Genomic DNA, 15,133 nt, shown 5'->3' with positions numbered 1-15,133 from the left:
GGCAGGCCCTTGGGGTACCAGAGGAGGTTCTAAGTGCAGGCTCTGGAAGAGAATTTGGATGCAGGGGTGCTCAGGGCTGGGGCAGGGGCTTGGGATGCAGGAGGGAGTTCATGACTGGGGTAGGGTTTTGGGATGTGGGCTCCCCCCTGCCCTGGCTCACTCCCAAAAGCAGCCAGCAAACTCCATCCTAAGTCCTGTTGTGTCCACGCTCTGCTCTGTGGAGATAGGATACAGGGTGGGAATGGGGGCATCTTGACATGAGTACCCCTCCTCACACTCCCCTGCCCAAAAAGCAGGAGGTTCCTGAGGGGACAGTTCCAAGGCAAAGGGCAGGAGATGCTCAGCAGTGGGGGGAGGGGCAGCTGCAGTGCAGCGCTTGTCAGCTTCTTGGCCACATCTGTCAGGATCACCTGCCAGAGGCTCCAAGATCTACCGGTAGATCCCGATCGACTGGTTGGTGACCACTGCCTTAAAGACTAACAGATTTATTTGGGCATCAGCTTTCATGGGCAAAATCCACTGTCAGCTGTCTCCAAGGCTTGTGACAGTGGGTTTTGCTCATGAAAGCTGATGACCAAATAAATCTGTTAAGTCTTTGCAGTGCCACAGAACTCCTTGTTGTTTCTATTGGCATTGGTTAGTTACTTTTTGCCTGTTATGCAAAGCAAATCTCAAGAGAAAAATCTCCCCAGAGGATTGCATGCTAATAGCTGGATCCCCATCTGACTTACATGGGGTCTCTGCATGGGCCCCTCTTTAATGCTGCAATTGCACCAATTTCACCAGGACCTTCCCTCCGCATTTCCAGTGTGCAAGGGCAGCACAAGGCATTCGACAGACATCAGGTATTGCACCTGATTCGTCACTGTGCTGCACCATGTATCACCATTTATATCTGTAAAAAACAAGCGAGAAGAACTAAAACACGCTCCAGATTGGGACCTGGTTTCCATATGGGCCACGGAATACCCAAGATGCAGAGGAAAAGAGAATCAGCCCCTTTGCGCACAGATGGTCTGTGGGGCTGGATGTGGTGAAAGAATAACAAGGATTTGTGATGGAGCTTTATGTTCTAGGGAACAGCAGATTCTCCGTGCGGGAAGCTGGCACCTCGTAAATATCAAAGTGTTATTTATTCATTCACTGATTTCTACATATGTTCTGATTGTCCTTTAGTGAAATATTTTAAGTCCCCGTGGTAGCCAGGCCTGCAGCAACAGGATACAAGGGATTAGATTAGGATTTGCAAGTTTTGCTTCTGGAACTGTGAAGACCTCCTGTATCCACTGTATTTAAACACATTCAAGACCTGCTCCTGAAAGGCCACATTGTACTTGTAGTTACAGGTAACCCTCTAGGGCAATGCAGAATAGTGCCACCCCACGGGGAAGGCTAGGAGGCATTTCTGCCAAGAGACTGCATTTGTACTGGGCCCTTGAAGAGGGCCATTAATTAGAGGAAAGACCTTTTTCTGGCCCTGAATCTTGCTCATCTCCTGAGAGTTTTCTCAGCTGACTGGCTCTTTGCACTCTCTTTTTAGGGGTGAAGAACGCAGACGAGGCAGAGCTGAGGCAGGTGGCATCAGAACCCCTGGAGCTCACTGTGTATAATGTGCTGGATTTCCCCCTCCTCAGCTCGCTGGTCAGCAGGCTCACCTGGGTCTTGTGCACCAGGATCAAAGAGAAGCTCAAGAGTGAAAACACAGGTGAGTGAAAGCCTTCAGTGAATGTCTGGTCCCACTAGCTATCATGGCTTCCCCTCTCTGCCCTGCAGCGCCTGCCACATGCATCCACTAAACTCCTCTTCCTCACCTGTCCTTTTGATTCACCTCCTAAGATCCTTCCATTGGCTTCCCAGCTGTTGTCACATCGGATCAGCTTATTGTCACCACCTCTGCCTTTGTATCCTCTTTCCTTGTCTCAACTGCTCTGCCAGGACTTCTCACCTTCTCCATCTGTCTGTCTCCCTCACACACACTCACCTTCATCCACGTGATCCCCTGTGCATGGTACAGTCTCCTTTTGGTTCATCTGCAAGCTCTCTGCCCTCGCTGTGCTAAAGTCCCGCTCAAAGACCCACTTCTGCCATGCTCCCGCGATGAGATGAATTGATATAAATGTGTGTTGTTTCCCTTCCTTTCCCCTCTCTCCTTAGGTCCTTCTCCACTCAAGCTCATCTGAAGAAGTGGGTTTTGCCCACAAAAGCGCACGAGACTATATATATTTTTGATAGTCTTTGAGGTGCCACAGGACTACAGTTTTTAAAGTTACAGACTAACATGGCTACCCCTCTGAGACTCCTTAGATCATGAGCAGATGGGGCGGAGATTTTTTGGGGGGCAGTTGGAAAGTATGCAGTGGGTGGTACTGTATATAAATAACAGAGAAAATCACTGGGGTGGAGAGTGGAGCGGGACTTACCCGTCCAAGTGTGTGTTTAGACTACAGGATTTTTTTCAAAAAAAGGGGACTTTTAAAAAAAAAAAAAAAAACTTCCCCTGCGTCTCGACTACTGCCGTGTTCTTTCAAAAGTAAATTGAAAGAAGGCGGCAGTTTTTTCGACCGCAGAAAACCTCGTTTTATGAGGAATAACGCCTTTTTTTTTAAAATACTCTTTCAAAAAAAGGTGCTATGTAATGCAATCTGTGCTTTTTCGAAAGAGAGCATCCAGACTGCCTGGGTGCTCTCTTTCGAAAAAGTGACTTGCTGTTTCGAAAGTACTGGTTGTAGTCTAGATGCTCTTTTGAAAGAGGCTTGCAGTCTAGACATATCCCATCTTATCCATCTCATGCACATGTATTCTCAACTTGGTCTCTTCCAAACTCTCCTTATGCGGCTGCGCCGCTGCCTTTTTAGCTCATCCTGGAGCTGTCCAAAGTGAAGGATTCCTTTGTGATCACTTTTGGCTTTTTTTTTTGGGGGGGGGGAGGGCTGGAGAGATTGCAAAATTATTGAGCATGAGCCTTTTTTCACCTGTATTTCAAGCCCTAAATTTCCAAGGGAGAATTAAAAATAATCGTGGTGGTTTATTTTTAGCTAGAGAAACTAGACCTAGGCTGAACTAGATATTTGCGTGATTCCCCCCTCCCCAATTTTTAAACCTCTGCTCATTTTTTTTCATGGCTTCTCCTGAAATAGAATGGGAGAACTCAACTTTCAAGTGCACCTTTATTCAAGTGGGTTTGGAATTTCACAAAACCATTGATCTCTTCCATATCGATCAGTATCTGGTTTCATGTACTTAGATCCATTTTTCCTCAGGCCTGAGATCGTCCAGAGCAAATGGGCTGTTCTTTTTTTAAAAAAGATTGTTTTCTGGCAAAACCTTTGGAACTGGCATCTGCTGAGCCCTGTCTGTTGAATCGATGGGCAGTGACTTATGCTCAAATGTAAAATATATCACAGCCTCCAACAAAACACTCAATTTGTTCATAATGGGATTTGTATAGTCTTCCCACGGACCAATTTTTAAATGTGTATTTCGTGGTAAGCTGGAACACTTCCTATACATGTAAGGAAGAAGGCTGTAACTGGATTAGGATGTCACTTCATTTTATAAAGCAGAAAGTGCATTTGGCACGTTAAGATAACGTGAGAAAGTAACACGGTTTTTTTAAACTCATAGGCAGTCCCGTGAAAAATATCTCAGTCACTACTGGTCCCCATCTGAGCCCCACCAACCTTATCATATCAGAGGTGACTTCCAGAAGCATGCAGCTTACTTGGACCCCTCCGCTAAGACAGCCGAAGAAGTACAGAATTGTATATTACCCCTCCAGGGGTGGAATTCCCCAAGAGGTCAGAGAGCCTGTTTGCATGTGTGTGTGGCTGGAAACTAGGGAAGACTTGGACAGGTTTGAATAGCCGTAAAAAATGGTTAAGCACAGCGCTCTCTTCAGAAGTCAACAGTTGTTGGGTGCTTAGTGTGTGATGATTTTTAATCTGAGGTGCATGTCAATATTATCAGCCCGCTGATTGGAAATGACAAGGGCTGTGCTTTTTGGTCATGCTTATGCTGATTTTTTGTCTCCCTTATGCCACCCTCTTCACCTCCTGTGTAGGTGATTTTTTTTATTGTAGGCTCTTTGGGGCAGGAATTTTCCCTCCATTCTTATCTGTAAAGTATCTTGCATTCGGTTGGAATCCTAGAAATAAGTCTGGGTCTTATTTCTAGGCTGAAACTTTTAGGGTCTTGCTATTGGTAGTTCTTCCTCCGTTACAACTGTAGAACTCCATTGACTTGTGTGCGGTTGGTCAGTCTTTGGCCCAGTAAGTATACGCCTGCATTCATTTCACGATAGGCTTCCACCTGGGCAGAAGTACAGGTTTGCAATTCCCTGCGTAGCTGCTACACGCTTTGGCCTATTCCTCCTGTGACAATGAGTTGCTGTGATTGCAAAGTACTAGAGGGAAGCAGATTCTGTGTCCCTCTAAGCTGCCATCCAGATTACTTAGTCTGCATTGGCTTACATTCTCCTTTCCTGGCCTGCTGCCATGGCCATCTCAAGAGAGTTTATTCCCCCAGCTACTAGAAAGTTGGGGCAACTAGCTTAAATAATGGAGCTAGTTCCCATTGGTAGTATGGGGAGGGGGTGATGTCTCTAGCGGAGTGGTAGCTCCCACTGAGCATAAGCCGGTTACCCAGGGTAGATGCTGTGGCTCAGAAAAACAAACACACTAAAAAGCTTTTTTTATTTTATTGAAGGCATCTGCAACGGGTACAATGTGTCACCATGGCACCTCCTGCTGGTCAGGGTGGGAATTAGCTCAGTTGCCCATGGAGTGCACTGTGCTTTGCCCATTGTCACTCCGCTCTCCTGTCTCTGCCTTCTGTAGCTGGGCCCACGTTGCTCCCAGCACCACAGCGTCTGCTTCAGGAGACTGCCCCCCTCTCCGTTCTCTTCCCCTTGAGGGGGTACCAGCAGCCCTTCGTCCAGTCACCTGCCTCAGAGGCCAACTGCAGCCCCAAAGTCTAGTGCCTCCTTTCAGTGGCAAGCCACAGTGGCCACGCTCTGTGGTGACAAGATGCCATGCAAGAGGGAAGGGGGGGACCCAGGCCCATCCACTACTCTGGGTCCCAATCAAGGTACCTCTAGCAGCAGCCATCTCCTGCCTGCCATCACTCCCCATGTCCCCAGGATGCTTCTCTCTGACTCTTGCACCTTCTCAGCCCCTGTATCCAGGCCACAGGACTTGACAGTCTGGCAGCTATCAGTTCCCTCTCTCTGCTCCCCTGAGCCTGCCCAGCACCGCTCTGTCCAAGGTGCTTCTCCCTTGCTAGTCAGGCCCAATTGAGCTCCCCTCAGCCCTGCAGCCTTTTAGAGTGCCCAGGCTGGCCCCGATTGGCTGACTTGTCCCTTTGCCTTGATTGGCCACGGTTGCACAGGTTCCCTCCCACCTGCTTTTAACCTTTTCCCTGCCAGAGTGGGGCAGCTGCTCCATTATAGCCTCTTATTCCTTTATTTGGGGCAGGTAAGAAGTCCCCTAGGGTAACATGCGCTTGTATGAAGTTACAAGGGCAGTCAGTTTTCATGTCCAAGGTACAGCATGGTCACTAGGTAGAGTTGGGTCTGGTTGCTTCCTCTGCTACAGCACTCCTGATGTCGTTAACTTCTTACCACCTTTCCCTGTGTTTTCAGGTCGTTCTAGATGGATCTGCCTCCTCCACCCAGCTTGTCAACTTGACCTCGCACACAGAATACCTGGTTTCGGTGTTTCCTATTTATGAAAATGCCATTGGAGATGGGCTCAGAGGCATGACCTCGACATGTAGGTCATGGCTAGAGGGCGCTAGTCTCACCTTTACTGCATCCCTCTCTGCTTTGGGCAACTTCTCTCTTCTCTTCCCCAAGCACCTTTCACCCCCTTCCTCAAACCCCATTTCTCTTTGCTGATCTCCTGACCATTTCACCCAGCTCCTGAGTGGTTGGCTCATGTGTAGGGATGTCTGGGTAAGCTCTTTAAGCAGGCTATGGATAAACACAATGTTCTGTGTAAGAAAAAAGTGTGCGGGGGAATCTTGTAGTATCAGGCAACCCCCCGCTTTGACTCCGGTAAGTGTCTTTGAATGACTGAGAGGTAAATCAGAACTTCTGGAGATAATGTTGGACCATAAACAGTTATGGGGATATGTTCTCTTCCTTTGGGGAGAACATCTGCTATTTATCAACCTGTCAGGAAGAAAAAATGTTAGTCAGATATACTGGACTCAGCATCAAGATTTTTTAAACATTTTTTTGTAATTATACCTTCATGTATTCCATACTCTTCCATGCCCGGATTACGGTCTCTGGGCTGAATGCTACAATGCTAGTGGAATGACGGTCAATCTCAGGAATTTTATGGTATCATGTGACTGGCAGCACATTGCACATGCTTGTTCATTTTTCTACACCCCCTTCTCTTGTGTGCTTCTTTTCCGGTTTGTGTGCCCATGGCTGCTCTGCTTTTAAAATGTCGGAGATCCTTGCTATTCCTCTGTGGTGCAATAATTGAAAGTTTCCCCAAATAATTGTACGTTTCCCCAGTACATCCCCTGAAGGGTCAAGACGGGGCCAAATGTAAGCCTAGACATTGAAAATGCATTCATGCAGTTAAACACTGAGATGGACCAGGGCTGATTGGCGTGAGCCAGGGGAAAGAACTCTGTGTTGACTGCTGAAACTTGCAAAGACAGAGACAAGCCACAGGAGAGACATGTGTTCCAGGTACCGCTATTCAAGAGCAAGCTGTGCCTTTAATTTGCCCAGCTGTGACTCTATAGATTTCAAGAAATTTAAATGTTGATCCTGTTGCTTCTGATTTTTTACTCTGAGTTCCAAATGATTATTAATTTGTATTGTGGAAGTGTCTAGGCAATCCAAGCATAAACCAGAGCACTGTAAGCTGAGCGCTTGGTCAGCCACCGATGACAGTTTCAAATGTCACCCAAGTGATTAGCAGAGCACCCTCAGTGCCCACAGCTGGCAGCATGTGTCTCTACTGGTGGTGCACATCCACACATGCTTCAGTGCACATAACACAATTTATTCTGCACTTGGGTGGAAAAAATTTAGAGGGAGCATAGACCAAGACACAATTGTATTAAGTGGTGTGTGTACACACACACACTTGCCCCAAAGATCTTACAAACAACAACGGGTAGATAAAGATAGTCAGGGAAGTACAAGGAAATAATGAGACAATATTGTTTGGTGTGATAGGAAGTCGTCTCAGTTGCCTAACCATTGTCAAGTTTGTCTGAAGGTTCCTAAGTCCTGGTACTCACTCTCTGAATTATTCCTTTTCATTGCTAAAGTTTGCTAAACCATGTTTCTCTTGAAGGAAAATTTGGTGTTAAAAGAGCACATGACAAGGAATGATTGTGCCCGGGGCCTCGTCTGCACTGGCACATTTTGTCACCAAAAACTGCCTTTTGGCAACAAAACTGTAAGAGTGTTTATACTACAATGAGACTTTTGGTGGGAAAAATACCCAGGTTTGTCAACAAATAACTTCCAGCCCTGCAAGAGACTTTGTCTTTCTCCCTCCCTTTATGGTTGACAAAGAACCAGTGTGAGCTCTGCTGTTTGTTTCGTAGAGAGAACTGGCTTCTGCCAGTATCCCACTATGCTTGCCCTGATGGCTCTGCTCAGTATTTTGTGATCTCTGCTGCCCCGCGTGCATGCACTCCTCCCCTTTCAAAGCTTCGGGCAGTGTTTGACAGCTGAGTGAGCTGCTCTATTTAGGGAACAAAGAACAAATAATTAGAATGCTTCTGTTCTGCCCTGCACTAGGCACACAGCGGTAGGAACACTGCTGCTGCAGGGGGAGGGCTGGAGAGGCTGCTGTGTTGCTTTGACATTCCTCAGCACGGAGAGCTCACAGAGCTCCTAGGGAATCCTGAGAAGCACAGGGATCAGCTCTGCCTTCCCACAATACTGCACTGTAGGATGTTTACCCACATTGCTTTGCTTTGTCTGTCGACAGGGTGTTTGCAATGTGGCCATGAAATGTCGACAATGGGGGCAGAAAAACCAATTTGACCGATTTTCACTTTTGGCGACTTTTGCATGTCGACAGCAACTTTGTCGCCAACCCTTCCTAGTGTAGCCATAGCCTGGGAGTGATATGCGTCTTTGTTTCACACGTCGAAGACTTATATGCCTAACGGAAACCCCAATAAGGCTCTATTATAGAAGCATCAGACACATATCTCCCCAAATAGCTTTCCCTTACCTGCTCTGATGCACTGCTGTGATTTGCTATCCTGGAATCTTGGTGTGCATGGGTATCTCTGTGTGTGTGTGTGGGTGGGGGAGGGATTTACATACAGAAATGCTCAACTTCCTTGTAAACCTTTTTCTGTTTTTGCTCCATCTGAGTAGCTTTGTCACCACCCCTTTCCCTGAGAGCATCCGAAGTGAGCCACAACAGCCTGAGACTGAGCTGGCAGCCAGCAAGTGGAGCTACGCAGTACCTGGTGCTCTGTTCAGCAGCCCCCAACGGAGCGGAGGATGATACCAAAGAGGTAGAGCTGGGGAGTTACAGCTTTTCCTTGTGCCTTGCTGGGAATAGCCAGGGATACGGGGCCCAAACTTAAACCCCAGCATTGCATGAGAGATACATAATTGACTTTCATTTAAATCTCCTCTAAGACAAAGTAGATCTGAATCCATACAGGCTTTGGGAAGGTTCAGATCTGGGGGAAAACATCCTGGCTACCCTCTAGTTCTGTAAAAGGCTAAGTGTAAGTCCTGGGATGAAAGTTAAAATTAAAGAGAATTTGTATCTGGATCCAAACTGTGGTGGAATGAGCCCATCTTTAGCAATAACAATCCATGGCTCTTATAGAGCACTTCACACCGGTAGATCTCAAAGTGTCTTACAATGGAGGTCAGTATTATTATTTCCATTTTACAGATGGGGGAACTGAGGCACAGAAAGGAAGCGACTTGCCCAAAATCATATTGCATGCTAGTGGCAGACTGGGGAATTGAACCTTGTCTCCTGAGCCCCAGGCCAGAGCCCTAGTCATTTGCCAAACAAAAATGAAAAAATGTTTTGGTCTGAAAATGTCCGTCGGGCAGGTCAGTTTTTAGGTACTTACTTAAATACGACACTTACGGCTTTAGATACACCTGAAATAATACCATCCAGTAGAAAGAAGGAGAAAGGGGGCTCTCAAATCATTCAAGGATCGGTCTCAAACCTCTCCAATGAGGGACCTAGAGGTTAACATATTGTCAAAAAAGTCTACGATCTCCTTGCTCAGAGTTGAGAAGTAATGTGGGTCTAGTTAGTGGAACCTGAGTCTGGGAGCCAAGCTTTCCGAGTCTCTGCCACTTATTCCCTAGGTGGCCCTGGGCAAGTTGTGTAATGGCTCTGCTTTGGTATCCCCACCTATCAAGATGGGGGCTCATAGCACTTGCAACCCAGGGTTGCTCTGAAGGTTCAGTCGTTCATGCTTGCACTACACTTTGCTCAGCATTGCAGTATGGAAATGGTGTCTTTCAGATTTGATATTGGGATGGGCGAAAGGTCATTTTTTGTATATGGACCTGGGCAGTTCCATGATTATCCCACCGGCTTGATGCAGAAATTAAAGCACTGAAACTCTGGGCCATCCAAAATAAGAGTAATGAACTCAGTGTGTCTGGCCAATGCTTCTCACCCCACCAAATTCATCTTTCCATGAAAAACTCCGCGAATGTTTCTTAAGTTACATTTTGCTGTCTGGGTTTTGCAAGAATTAGCATTGCAAACCAGGCTGCCTGTGCCCGGGTGCAGTTCTGCTCTGGAGACAGTAGGTGGTGGCAATCTTGCTGTAATGAACAAGTACAGAAATGAGAAGGTCAAGGAAAAGGGGTTTTGTTTTGTTTTGTTTTTTGTTTTGTTTTTGTTTTTTGTTGTTGAGGTTTTTTTTCTTCTGCAAGCATCACTCTTCAAGTCTATCTCAGGAAATGGAATCTCACATTCTTTGCACTGATCCAAATTCATCTCTAATGGAAAAGCCTTTTGCATCACAAATGTCGATTGGTGAGACTGTGAAAACTCTTTTCGGCAGCTGTTTGTTCTATCCTGTGACTTGTTCACCAGTGGCACCCTGTTTGGGCTTTGGCAGGTTAATAACTTTGCCATCAGTGGAATTTTAGAGACCGTTCAGTTACACAGCTGGACCCTGTGTGAATACATCTCCTCCCCTAATCATTGTGCTGTGATGTTTTTCTGTGCTGAACCTCTGCGAATGAAAGAGATGGCGATATGACTGTTCTGATGCTTTCTTCATGCTCAGAAGGAATCAGATTTATTTTTTAACTGCTGTTGTATCTTATCCCTGACATGTGATTTGGGCTACTAGATTCTATTTAGAGCTGACTGAAAATTGGTCATCTATTTATTTTTTCCAGTAGAAAATTTCTTTTTGGTTTTTAAAAAAATGATTGAACGGTTCAGTTTTTGCTTAAAATACCAGTTTTCAGTACACTGGTATTTTTTAGCTTTTTGAGGAAAATTTGAACCTATGTAATGAAAATTAAAAATAATGTGGTATTCCAATTAAGTATTTTTCAGGAAAAAATAACCATCACTTTCTCCACTGTAGTTCTACCACCCCTAGCCTAAGCAAACTGCATTGGCATTCAGTTCCAGTTAGCTGAGTTGTACACCCTTCTGCAAAGGCATGATGTGGTGAACGGGGGAAGATGCTAATGTAGAGGCAGGCAAGATAAGGCCTGCGGGCCGGATTGGTCCCACCAAGCCTTTTGATCCATCCCATGCCCACCTCTGAAGCAGGGACCAGTGCCGATAAAAGGGAGCACCCTTTTAGATAAGCACCTCTCAGCCACAGCCTGCCTCTAGCACCCCAAACCCTCCCTCCCCCCAACTTCCTTCCAGACCCTGCACCCCTCCCAAAACCACCCTGAGGCCAGAATCCTTTTCCTGCACCCAGACCCCCTCATGAACCCTGCACCCCAATCCCCTGCCCCAGATCACATCCCTTTCCTTCACCTATTCTCCCTCTCAGACCTCACACCCTCTCCTGCACCACAGTCCCTTACCCCGAGCTCCCTTCAGCATCCAACCCCCAAATCCAATGCCTCCTCCATAGAAAAGTGCAGCCCTTGACCACCTACCAAAATCTTGGCATGGCCCCTCCATCAAAAATTATTGCCCACTCCTGTGCTAATGTATAGTTGAGCTGGGTAGCAAGTGGATTTCTCAAGTACTTTTGAGATTTCAAAAAAGTTTCCTCTATCCAATTGGGACAAAAAAATATCTAAAATGTTCATGACCTGACAGAGGGTATGTCTAAACTACATGGCTCCGTTGACGGAGCCATGTAGATTTGTTTGTTCGGCAAAGGGAAATGAAGCCGCGATTTAAATAATCGCGGCTTCATTTAAATTTAAATGGATGCCGCGCTGAGCCGACAAACAGCTGATCAGCTGTTTGTCAGCTCAGCGTGCTAGTCTGGAGGCTCCCCTGCCAACATGAAAGCCCTTTATCGACCTCCCTGGTAAACCTCATCCTACAAGGCATAACGGGGAGGTCGATAAAGGGCTTTCAGGTCGGCAGGGGAGCGTCCAGACTAGCGCACTGAGCCAACAAACAGCTGATCAGCTTTGTTGGCTCAGCGTGGCAGCCATTTAAATTTAAATGAAGTTGCGATTATTTAAATAGCGGCTTCATTTCCCTTTGCTGATCAGCCTAATCTACATGGCTCCATCAATGGAGCCATGTAGTTTAGACACACACAGACTGACAAGAATTCCAGCATGTTTCAATCATAGAAACACAGTGTTAGAAGGGACCAGAAGAGTCCTCCAACCTAACCCCCTGCCAAGATGCAGAATTTGTTGTGCCTAAACCATGCAAGACAGATGACGATTCTGCCTCTCCTTGAAAAGGAACCAAAGCATCTTGACTTGATTTTGACCCTTTTTAGTTTGTTTAACCAGTTTTAAAGTATAAATTAAGTTAAATTTAAACATTTTTGTTGAGAAAATATCAGACCGGGATGCTTCAACTTTTTTTAAAAATTTGGTTTCAGTTGGAAAATGTGTTGAAACCTACCTTTTCTCATGAGCTGGTTTGGCATTTTGGGGGTGGAAAACACATTCAGGGGAGAAATTCCCCTCTCACTCCAGAGTTTGCATATCCTGTGCTGTGAGGTCTATTGGGCTGAGCTGCTGAGAAGAACAGACCCCAGCAATGTAGCTGCATGAGGAGAGAAGAATGTTACAAGTATCCTCTAGAGCAGTGTCTTCCAGCTGGAACTGGGGGTACCATTCCAAGCTGGAGAAGACATACTCATGCCAGCATTCATTGAGCTATCAGGCTAGAAATAGTGTAGTCATAGTCATGTGAGCAACAGCAAGCAGTGGTGTGAGTTAGCCATCCTGAGTACAAATTCACCCAAACCCGGTGGCCGTGTACCTAGAGTAGCTAGCCTGTCCTGCAGTTCATGCTGCTATGGTTACATTATATTTGCAGCGAACTTTGCTCAATGACAGCCAATGCAAATTTGTCTTCTAAAGATGGGAATTGTCCCCTGGATTAAAGTGTGGACATATCTTTATTTGGCACTGGTGTGGTCACATCTGGAGTACTGCATCCAGTTCTGGGCCCCCCACTATAGAAAGGATGTGGACGCATTGGAGAGGGTCCAGTGGAGGGAAACCAAAATGATGAGGGGACTGGAGCACATGACCTACGAGGAGAGGCTGAGGGATTTGGGCTTGTTTAGTCTGCAGAAAAGAGTGAGGGGCGATTTGATAGCAGCCTTCAACTCTCTGAAGGAGGGTTCCAAAGAGGATGGAGAGAAGCTGTTCTCAGTGATGACAGATGGCAGAACGAGGAACAATGGTCTCAAGTTACAGTAGGGGGAGGTTTAGGTTGGATATGAGGAAAAACTATTTCACTAGGAGGATAGTGAAGCACTGGAATGGGTTACCTAGGGTGGGGGTGGAATCTCCATCCTTAGAGGTTTTTAAGTCCCAGCTTAACACAGCCCTGTCTGGGATGATTTAGTTGGGGTTGGTCCTGCTTTGGGCCAGGGGCTGGACTTGATGACCTCCTGAAGTCTCTTCCAGCGCTATGATTCTATGATTCTAGGATACCCCCAAAATCGGACAAGGCCTCAGTCTCCTGTCTCTGCAGTCCTGCTTTGCTCTGGGTTTGTTTAAGGGCGGTGTGGGGAGCCAACTGAGGCAGAGTCTCAGCACAGAGTAACTCTCTGAGCATCCCTCTTTATCCTACGGTAGGTGAAAGTGGAACAGCCTGAGGTTCTGCTGGATGGGCTGTCTCCCAGCACTGAGTACTCTATAGCAGTGTACGCAATGTCTGGGGAAGAGGCAAGTGATCCGACCAGCATCCAGGAAACCACCTGTAAGTGTTGCTTCCTTCTTTTACTCAATTAACCCCCAGGCAGGAGCATAAGTGGTGTGATGAATAGTGCACAAATAGCAAGACGCATATTAACTAAGGCCACATCTATACTTACATTGCCGGAGATCGATTTTCTGGCATTTGATTTAATGGGTCTAGTAAAGACCCGCTAAATCAAATGATGAGAGTGCTCCCTCCCTGGTCAGCACCAGACAGAAACGTTTATTCCCATTGGCCTCCCACTGTGAAGACAGCACCAAGCTTGGCTTAAGGTATGTCAGTCCAGCTATGTTATTTATGTTGGTGGAGTTGCATACCTTAAGCCAACCTTCTGGATCTAGTATAGACCTGGCCTGAGATGCTTCAGGTGCTTTTCACATAGTGTATAAACAGGCTTGCTCTTCCATGGCTAGTGCTAAATCTATAGGTGGCTCTCTGAGGATACCTCTAGTTGTATGCTCAGCTTTCTTATGGTAAGTCTAGCGTGGGGTATAGGGCTGGGAAAGTGAGCGGTTCTGTCTAGGCCAACTGACTGAATCTCCCTGAAATTCAGAATGAGCTCAGCTCTAGATCCAAAGTGGCTCCAAATGTGGAGTATTCAGAACCGAAGTTACATACCTGCGTCTATATCTTTATCCACTTGGGTTCTCATACCGCACACACCCCTCCATGACATCTGAGAGTCTAGCCCAGTGCATTTGGCCCATTGTTGGACAAATTTAGGATCCAGATGTTCCTGAAAGTGTGAGCTCTTTGTATCTTGGGGAGCAGATGAGTTAATTTGGCCCTTTCACTACACTAGGCATCTCCCAGGGCCTTATATACCGTATGTAACAATGAAATAAGAAACTCTTCCATTCCACAGTCCAGCAGTTACAATGGAAATTGCAGCAGGAGGCAACCAGTTGGCTTGACAATTATAGGCTTAAAAATCTTCACCACGTCCTCTTGCTATTTATTGTTGCAGTGGCCCTGAGCCCCCCCGGACACCTGAGTTTTTCTGAGATCAGCCACGGGTCTGTCAAGGTCAGCTGGGAAGCAGCTTCACGTGCTGTGAGAGCTCACCGTGTGACCTACGTATCCAGCAGAGGGAGCAATGCGAGGGAGGCAAGTTCTTGATTAGGGAGCACAGTGGTGTGCTAACGCCAGGAGACTGGGGATGGAGGGGGAATGCAATTTTCTCTCCGGTGACCTGGCTGTGGAGTAACACCCATGTACATCCAGAGTGACCGAGAGCACAATGCAGCCTGTCCGGCTTGATTCTCAGTTGCTTTATACCTATGCAGGCAGTGGAGCTGAAGGCCTACACGGGCCCCTGGGTAACACCAGGGGAGCAGCTCCACACTACAGAAAGGGATGGGGCCAAAGGTGGAAAGGGTGGGGCCAAAGGCAGCCAGTCTTCAGCACTGCCCAGAGCATGGTGCACCCCTCCCCCCAGCCTTTAGCGCTGCTCAGAGGATGCAGCCCAGCACTCCGGCGGTGATTGAAAGGGGTCTAGGGCCCAGGTGACAACGCTGCTGCTACTGTGGCAGCAGAAGTGGCAGGTGCCTCAGGCCCCTTTAAATCACCAGAACCCAGGGCAATTGCCCCCGTTGCCCCCCCCATCAGCGGGCCTGTGTGCAGGGGTGTTACCATGGCCAAGAAGACAGGCTAATAGGGAAACAGGAGATCCCTACAGTTAGGGCTGGGCTGTCTGCCCTTTTAGCACAGTGGGAAGGTATGTGCAGGCATTTCCATGGGCCCTTCTGAAAAGTCCAGACCCTTCA

The 15,133-nt window shown here is 47.0% G+C and overlaps 1 protein-coding gene across 9 annotated transcripts in view; it reads left to right on the top strand.

Annotated features, from left to right (window-relative positions):
• The window catches only part of COL20A1 (collagen type XX alpha 1 chain), a 122,538-nt gene that overhangs the window by 39,244 nt on the left and 68,161 nt on the right, over positions 1–15,133 (top strand). For all 9 annotated transcript variants that reach the window (XM_075901041.1, XM_075901042.1, XM_075901045.1 and 6 more), the window contains exons 10-15: positions 1,541–1,705; positions 3,625–3,797; positions 5,639–5,768; positions 8,366–8,508; positions 13,244–13,367; positions 14,335–14,474. In XM_075901041.1, the coding sequence (XP_075757156.1) occupies positions 1,541–1,705; positions 3,625–3,797; positions 5,639–5,768; positions 8,366–8,508; positions 13,244–13,367; positions 14,335–14,474 (875 nt within the window). The remainder of the gene's footprint in view (positions 1–1,540; positions 1,706–3,624; positions 3,798–5,638; positions 5,769–8,365; positions 8,509–13,243; positions 13,368–14,334; positions 14,475–15,133) is intronic.

Source organism: Pelodiscus sinensis, chromosome 18 (genome assembly GCF_049634645.1).
Source record: "Pelodiscus sinensis isolate JC-2024 chromosome 18, ASM4963464v1, whole genome shotgun sequence".
Lineage (NCBI taxonomy): Eukaryota > Metazoa > Chordata > Testudines > Trionychidae > Pelodiscus > Pelodiscus sinensis.
Note: the sequence above shows the minus strand (reverse complement) of the source record. Positions and strands in the feature narration are given on the sequence as shown.